This window comes from Monoraphidium neglectum (genome assembly GCF_000611645.1).
Source record: "Monoraphidium neglectum strain SAG 48.87 unplaced genomic scaffold scaffold01751, whole genome shotgun sequence".
Lineage (NCBI taxonomy): Eukaryota > Viridiplantae > Chlorophyta > Chlorophyceae > Sphaeropleales > Selenastraceae > Monoraphidium > Monoraphidium neglectum.
The window spans coordinates 5,369-13,264 of record NW_014011877.1 but is presented as its reverse complement, the minus strand read 5'-3'; the positions used below and the strand labels follow the sequence as shown (position 1 = coordinate 13,264).

Genomic DNA, 7,896 nt, shown 5'->3' with positions numbered 1-7,896 from the left:
CTGCGGCCGCGCGGGCGCAGCTGCCGGTGCTCCCCGAAATCGACCTGAAGCCTGGGGAAGCGACCGATCCCAAGGCCAAGAGCCTCGCATTCAATGGCGTCCTCTCGCTGCTCAAAGCGCTGGACCTCGACAGCGCTACGCGCTCAAAAGTGTTCAGGGCGCTCAACGCGCAGCTCGCGGACCCAGGCTCTGCGGCGCACTTCCTGTCGGTGCCTTATCAGTTCCTGCGCTGGTGCTGTGCGGAGAACGACGCGGACGCCGCGAGGTCGGCCGTACAGGAGATCGCCGCGGAGTCCGCCTCGTGATCCGAGATTTGATCAGACCCGATCTGATCCCATCTGATCTGGTTGGGCCGCCGTGCAGTTGTCGCGGGTGCAGGCGCGGTCTTTTGGGCTGTGTCATGTTTGGGTGCGCCCCGCTGCAGGGTCCCTGAGGCCCTCCCCCTGATGGGTTTGGGTGAGCTGGTTCAGCCCCTGCCTTGCCGCCAGCCCCAGTTCCGAGGCAGGGGGTTGCCCCAGAGCGGGCTCGGCGCTGGGGCGGGACCAGCCGCCTGCTCAGGCGAGCGCCAGGGTGCCTCTGGCAGGTTGGGGCGTGCGCATATGCGTGTTTGCGTGTGTTGGGCAGTATGATGTGATCCTTTGGGGTTTTGCCCCGTGATCCAGCCGGCGCCATCATTCTTTCCTCATCGCACTTCTGTGCTGCGGCCAGCGGCTATGCCTGGCGCGCGCGTGTTTGGCAGCAGCAGACAACAGGCAGGCAGGCAGGCAGGCAGGCATAGGTTGCACTGTGTATTCTCTAGCCTCTCCCGCAACCCCACGTTTCTCCATGCCAGGCCTCCAGTCCTTATTTGCAGTCTTGGGAGCCTCCCAGGCCCTGGGATGTGCTCCCCTTTCGCGGTCAAACGACGAGGTTCCAGCCCCGGCGGGCGCCCAGCGCGCCCGCCGGATCAGCCTGCCTTTGCTCGGCCCACACCCCCCAGCTCGTGCGCGTATGCTTTTTGGGTCCACGATTCCTCTGCCTCCCCAGCCGTTTGCTGTGACCCACCCAGGCCTCCTTCGTCACGTGAAGTGAAGCTTCAAATGCAAACCACAGAAGGCGTATGAACCGCGACCGCACTCCTGTCCCCCACAACGTCTGTGATCTCTGCGCGCGCATGTGCGCGTTCGGCGCCAGCAGCCCCCGTGACCCCCCCTCACCCCTCCAGCACTGACTGATGACCGGTGCCCCGCCGTGCCCCGCACTGACGTATTCTACATGTTGGCCCGTTCTTTGCAGTCTTGAGCTATTGCGTGGCAAGGTGCTCGGCAGTCAAGCATGCAGTAGTGCGGTCCCCGCGTGTGATTTGCATGGTTGGGCACGTGTAACATTCATGCCACCCAAACAAACTTATTGTGTCGCCTCTGCTGCTCAAGCCCTGTCCCGCCACCTGTCCCAGCCGATTGTCGCTGAGAGGCGCTGCTGTGCAGGTGCGAGTGTCTGCCCCAAAATGCAAGGGTCCGGTGCGCGTGCACCGGCCTGTTTTTTAAATTTCGCTGCAAGAAAGCCTGGGAAGTTTTGGGTGGGACGTCTGGTCAAAAGTCACCAATCAAAGGTTTTTGTGAGACCCAGCACAGTCAAGTGCAGCTGATCAGCCGTGAGTGCATGCGCAACTTCCAGGACTGGTCAAACTCACGAGAGCAAAACAAAAGGATTTTCCTGCCTGACTGCCCAGTGCAACACCTCAATCGGAATTGTTTTCCGGCCGGGCGACTAGCCGTGGTTGCAGTCATGGACAAATACCCAGTTCAAAGACTGTGCAGGGCCCCCATGACGCGCGAAATGAACACTAACAGCTGCTCCAGAGACAGCCTTGACCAACACGAGGGGTTTACCAGGCGCTGCAGGACACGAGCAAGCTTGGCTCTTTGCAGGGGTTGATAAGGGATCAACTTTGCACAGCAGCAGTTGCCGCCGTCCACAAGCGGGTTGCGCAGCTCATGACATTTTGGCAAACGAAGACGTCCGTATTGTGAAAAAGTTGTGAGCCGGGTGGAGATGCCATTTGACATCATGTGGGCCTTGGATGATCAACCCCCGCTCTGCCTGCTCATTAAGCAGCCAAGCAAAGTCAGGGGCGTCAGCTGTTGATGGCACTGACTGCAGCCACAGGGTGCGAAGGGGCGCCTTCAGGCGCGACACAAATATGCACAGCTGCTCTGCAGTCCAAATGCTCGCCAGACGCAGGCATGTCACGCCCCGCAGGCCCTCGGCAAAGCTGACCAGGCTCGCAACGTCCTTGCGGCCCCCTGGGACATCCAGAGCAAGCCTCTTCAGCTTGGGCATGCAGGCGAGTGCAGATGCCACAGCCCCCAAGTCGACGCCTGTGCTTCCTTCGTAATTGCCCCAAACCACGTTGAGGCGGCCATGCAGAGAGACCTCACACGATAAAGCCACCGTCAGGTGGAGAGACTCGAGGCCAGTGACTTTGGCCAGCCGGGCCAAATCCTCTATCGACACGTCGCACTTGAGCTCAGTCAGGTGGGGCGCGGCCGCAAGAGCCTCCCACTAGCAAAGCCACAGGGGCAGGAACCCCTTGTGCATATTGTCGTAGGCGAGGTGCGACAGGCGCGTGAGGCCGGACAGCGCCGTGGTAGAAATCTCCACCAGCACCGCGTCATCATCAAACATAACCTCCAAAAAATCCACGTCGGGGACCAGCGACCGCAGGCACAGGCGGCGGAAACCCCTTTGACAGAATGTGAACATCGCGGCGCGGACCTTTGGGAACGCCGCAGGGGCATGGGTCCCCCAGTCGCCCGACGGCTCTGCTACCAGCAGCGTGAGGTGGGGCAGGCCCAGGGCGAGCCGCTCCGCCCAGTCCCCGGCGGGCAGGTCGATGCCCCTGAGCTCGCGCAGGTGCGGCCAAGGCAACCCCACATCACAGCCCAGCGGCGGCCAATGCTGGCACGTTTCCACGGCAAACTCCAGCGAAGTCAGGCGGGAGCACGGCAGTGTGGCAAGCACGGACGCGTCCTTGAAAGAGCCCATCAAGAGCAAGCGCAGACACGGCAGGCTGCCAATGATGCGTGCACAGTGCTTATCAAAATCCGACTCAACGCGCCCCATACAGGAGGGCAACAGCTCGAGGCGCTCGATGCGCGGCACCAATGCCGGCAGGATGGCGAGCCTGGTGAGTGCCTCCTCAGCGCTCTGTGTGCAGAGGTTCAGCCGCAGCGAGGTGATGCCGGGCATGTGCCTCAACACCGTAGCAAGGTCAGTCGGACCCGAAATTCCCCAATCGCGGCCGTCCAGCTCCCCGAGCGCGGCCAGCACGGCGCAGGCCGCATCGCGGCGCGGGCTGGGCCGATCGGCCACCGCAAAGCACCAGCGCAGCTGGTCAGGTGCACGCTGATTATACGGGTCCTTCAGGTAGAGGCGCGCGAGCAGCGGGAATCTGGAGAAGTCGGGGGCGTAATGCCCAGACAGGATGCTGTCCGGCCTCAGCTTCAAGGCTGAGAAGCTGTCGGTCTCCAGCCGCGAGGCGCGGTCAAACAGCCTGGCCGCCTGCCGGGCGTTGCACAGGTCCTGCAGCAGCATGAATAAGGCAGCATCGTGTGAGAGTGTGGTGGTAGAAGGCAACACATCCGGTCAGACAGGAGCAAAGGTCAGGGTTCGGCTGCGCTGCGACGCGCAGAGGACTGTGCCGGACCTTTGGCTTGAGCCACTGCAGCACCCGGCCAACCAGCTTCTGCCGGTCGAGGGACTCGATTGGCACCATCTCTCCTGCAGCAATATTGGGTGTTCAGGGGTCAGACGTACAGCAGGAGGCCGCGGCCAAGCGCAGTGGTGAGCAGAGCGTGCTGCTGGCGGTGCTGCAGCGCGGGCACAGGGCCTTCAGTGTGCCGACAGTGGGTTGTCAACCCACCAAGCCAGATCCAGACAATGACTGCGGCGATTGTGACAGCGAGCCCAGGTCGGAGACCACAGGTGTACCGTATCAGACCAAGCGGGTGTTGTCACCATGTACACGCGCTGTGTATTGAACTCAACTTGAATCTTATCATAAAGCATTGTTATGAAATAATGTAAAAACAATAAACGTCTGCAGTTGGAGAGCGTCCTCGGAGTTCGTACTGTACATCACTTCAACCATGCGCTGCGGGCGAGATCAGCCCCCCTGCGTGATCGAGGACAGTACAGAGCAGCATAAAGAGCCCCAATTTGCTTGCAGTGGCGCAGCAGCAGCAAGCAGGTCTAGGGATGGGCCTCCCGCCAACGTAGCCAGCGGCGGGGGAGGTGCTGCATCGGCGTCACAACACCATGAGGAGCCTGTAGGTGTGCTGCACAATGCGGCGATTGATCCGCAGAGCAATCAGAAGCCTGCGGGCCAGAGCAAGCGGCAACAGCAGGAGCAGGAATAGCAGCCAGTCTGCAGCAGGGCACACCAACGACGCGTGCGTGTGAAAATTCGGTCTCAGCCTGTACAACTTCAAGGCGGAGCAGAACCCGGCCACGGGCGACGACAGCAGCACCATGTTCTCGTATTGAAGCCGGCGGCGTGCAGTTCGCGATGCAGTAGCTGATGTGGCGGTCTTCCACGAGATGCGGCGCTGGACGCGACAGCTGCGGCATGTGGAGGGGCATCGCCCCTTCTGTTGCACCAGCGCCGTCGGACTGCCGGCTTGCGTCCACTTGTCAGGTGGTGGTCACGGGCTCGACTGGGTCGGGGCGGGCGGTTGCGGAGGCGGCTGGGCGGAACCTCAAGCTCTGCATCCTGGAGCTGGGTGGGTGGTGGGTTGGGACAATGGAATTGGGCTCTGGCAGTGTTTGCACTGCGGTCCTCTCCTCGTAATGTCTGGGAGATCGCAGTGGTGCAGAAGAAAGACCAAGAATTGTGCGGTGCAGGAGGGCCTCACCGTTGCGGTCCTGCTGCTCAACGCGAAGCCCCAGGGTGCGCAGCCCCCGGGACAGCAGGAAGCACGAGTGCGGGTCGATCGCAGGGCTGTGTGCGCAGGTGTGGGGTATGCAGGAGGCGGCAGTTAAGACCCCCAAACGCAGGCAAGCTGGTGGGTGCCTGCAGACTGCAGCCTGCCTCTGAGCCAGAAATAAAGGCGCAATTACACGAAGAGGGCTCCCAGGCGCACATGTAGGCCCACCTCTGTAGGGGCGCTCCCTACCCCACCCCAACGCCACCGCACCCACCCCAGGACGTTTGCTGTGACGCGGATCGTCTTGATGAGCTCCTGTCCCCCCAGCACCACCCCGGCGATCAGGTCGCTGTGACCGTTGAGGTACTTTGTGGCGCTGTGCAGGGTGATGTCAAACCCCAGCTTGGCCGGCTGCACGTTCACCGGCGACGCAAACGTCGCTGCAGGGCGATGGCAGGGTCCTCTTCCTTCTGATTATCTTGATATCCAAACGGATGCACACCGTGCAACCGCCTGCCTGCAAGCATACCCTTGCTCCTACCTCGTCCGCAACCTCTGCCCCTTGAAGAACGCCCCCCTGAAAACAGAATGTTACACCCCGTGCGTTCTGCAGGCGGCAAGAGCTCCATGATCGTGGAGCCGGACGCTGACCTGGACCTGGCGGTTTCAACCACCCAGGATGCAATCTCCTTCAGCGTGATGGACCCACCTCATCTGGCCAACGGGGCCAAGGCCCCGCATTATGAGGCGGTATTGAAGGATTCACGGCCTCTAAGTTCCCCACGCCCGATCCCGCCACTTGGCAGCTGCGCCAGAAGGTCAGCGATGATCAGCATCTGGTCGACCCTACTGTACTGTGAGGGCTTCTCGCTGGTCCAGGAGCCGCTGCGCATGAAGCCCCCGACCCAGGACGACTTAGTGAACCATGCCGTGCGCAGGTTTCTGATTCTCGCCCCTGAGGTGAGCGCAGCGCGCGTTCCTGCGGCACATAGCCTGCCGAATGTCAGACGCTACAGCACTTGCATACCAGCTCGCTCGGACTGCATCAGTGTTTCTTGGCAGTGTTACCATCCCCCAACTTTGTTAATCTAGAGCTGGTGCGGGTCTGCAGTGGCCTGTGGGTACAAAGCACAAATGATTACGCACACGCATGTGCCCCACCAACCCAACGTGTGCACCGCTCAGGCATGGTCTGGCGTGGCCCTGGGTGCCTGAATCCCACAAGCATGCTCCTGCCACCATGCTGCACTCACAGGTGTCGTTCTATTCCCTGCTGAAGGGGGGCCCACCGAGGTGCCCATGCTGCAAGCTCTCCTCCAACGAGGGCACACGCGGCGCCATCTGCTCGAAGGGGTTGGAACCCAGCGCTTAGGACCGTGCTCCCATCCAGTGGTGTGACCTTCCATGTGCTGTACAACCGCTGGGTGCCCCTCAAGCGTCCAGGGTTGCGGGGCAATTTCAAGTGGTGCGAAATGCTGTCGTTGCTGCGCTCGATCGTGTGGCTTGTTTGTGCCTCGACTGCGCGCCTGCCAACGCCATTACGACGCCCAGGGCTGCACCTTGCAGGTCCACCCTTTTGCACACGGCGCCAGCAGCTGCGCCATCCCCACTTTCCCAGGGGCTCCATCGACCCCGACCACCTGCGTCTCATCTTCAACAACCTTGTGCTGGATCGCATCCGGTGTGGATGCGACGCCGGCAGGGGCGACTGCAGGCTCGGCCGCTGCGAATGCATCGGCGGCGGTGGCAGGGGCTGTGGGGGCCGCCTTGTAGCAGCGGATGCCAAGGCTGCAGTAGCCGTGGTAGCAGCAGCAGCAACAGCAGCAGCAGCTGGCGGCAGCCCAGACCTGCCCACTGGCACACAGCACCATCTCGCTTGTTCGCTGTGAGCAGTGATGTCACAGCGATGTCAAAGCTGCTGCTCACAGCCGTCTCTCCCTGTACCCTGCCGTCATGCGCCCCCAACGCTCTGCCAGTTCAACGCGATGCGGACGGAGGAGTGCAGGGACGACCACGTCCGGGCCAACAAAAAGGCCCCCATCGCCCTGCTGACCAACGATCACGACCACGCCGCCGCCAAGAAGCTGGTCGAGAGCGAGGCACCGTCCGAAAATGGGGAGGCCGCAGGTGGCTGCAAGGGCATGGCTTGAGAGGGCGCCTTGTATGCGTGGTAGGCCGATGTTGCTGATCACCCTGCCTACCCAATGGGTTGGTGTGCCACCCTCATGGCGCGGCGTAAAAGGCTGCAATGTGCTGTTGGTCTTTGCTGAACCGCCGTTGCGCCAGGCATTTCATGTGCTAATGTCAGCCCCTCCCTTGCCGGCATCGCCACCTGACCTGAAGGCCGGCACGGTGGACGACACGCTGAGCGCCAGGCAATTGGCCGCGCTGATGCTCTTGATGCTGGGCTCCAAGGTCGCGACGGCTGCCCGGGAGACGTGGATGGCCCTGTGGATGGCTGTGACCATCACGCGCGGCAACGACGCCCGCCTGGTGTTCCTGGCTGACCTCCTGGCCCCCGCCTGCATCAGCATCATTGGTGAGGCGCTCGGCCGGGGCTGGGCGGGGAAGTGTCCTTGAAGCCACCCGCCTGGCACCCCTGCCACAACCTCTCCGTGGGTCGGACGCGATAGAGACGCGAGGGAAGCACAGGCCCCTCCATCACTCTCCCACCCCCCCTTGGTCCCGGCTCCGGCCTGTGTTCTGCCAAGAACACCGTACGCGCTTGAATACTGACACGTGCACGCTCACGCATATATGCAAGCACACGTGTGCGCTCCCCTCCCCCCCCCAAAAAAACCACAACACCACCTATTTCTATCCCTGCCCACTAGGCCCCTGCACATGCTACCTGCTGTCGGCCGTCCTGCGCGGTGGCAAGCGGCACTTTGAGGGCAGGGTCGCGCATGTCGGGCCCATTCGCCACTGCCAGCCGCTGTTGTGTTGCCACGGCGCGCTTGGCCGCCGCCTGCTGCGGCATTTCATAATC

The 7,896-nt window shown here is 62.2% G+C and overlaps 3 protein-coding genes across 3 annotated transcripts in view; 2 read left to right on the top strand and 1 right to left on the bottom strand.

Moving 5' to 3' along the window:
• Window positions 1-20: 20 nt before the first annotated feature.
• MNEG_8902 (hypothetical protein) lies at window positions 21-305 on the top strand (the record flags this gene model as incomplete). The annotated part of the gene is made up of 1 exon (XM_014042628.1): window positions 21-305. A coding segment is annotated over one exon (285 nt), but the record flags the coding sequence as incomplete, so codon positions are not given.
• A 2,239-nt stretch (window positions 306-2,544) lies between these two features.
• Window positions 2,545-5,743, bottom strand: MNEG_8901 (cystathionine gamma-synthase; the record flags this gene model as incomplete). The annotated part of the gene is made up of 5 exons (XM_014042627.1): window positions 2,545-3,564; window positions 3,689-3,762; window positions 4,896-4,981; window positions 5,182-5,347; window positions 5,692-5,743. 5 exons carry the CDS (start codon window positions 5,741-5,743, stop codon window positions 2,545-2,547), a joined length of 1,398 nt encoding a protein of 465 aa, XP_013898081.1.
• Window positions 5,744-7,307: 1,564 nt separating this feature from the next.
• Window positions 7,308-7,896, top strand: part of MNEG_8900 (hypothetical protein) — a gene marked incomplete at both ends in the record, with an annotated part of 3,249 nt that continues 2,660 nt past the window's right edge. Inside the window, one exon of the mRNA XM_014042626.1 lies at window positions 7,308-7,446. Coding sequence (XP_013898080.1) covers window positions 7,308-7,446 — 139 coding nt within the window. The remainder of the gene's footprint in view (window positions 7,447-7,896) is intronic.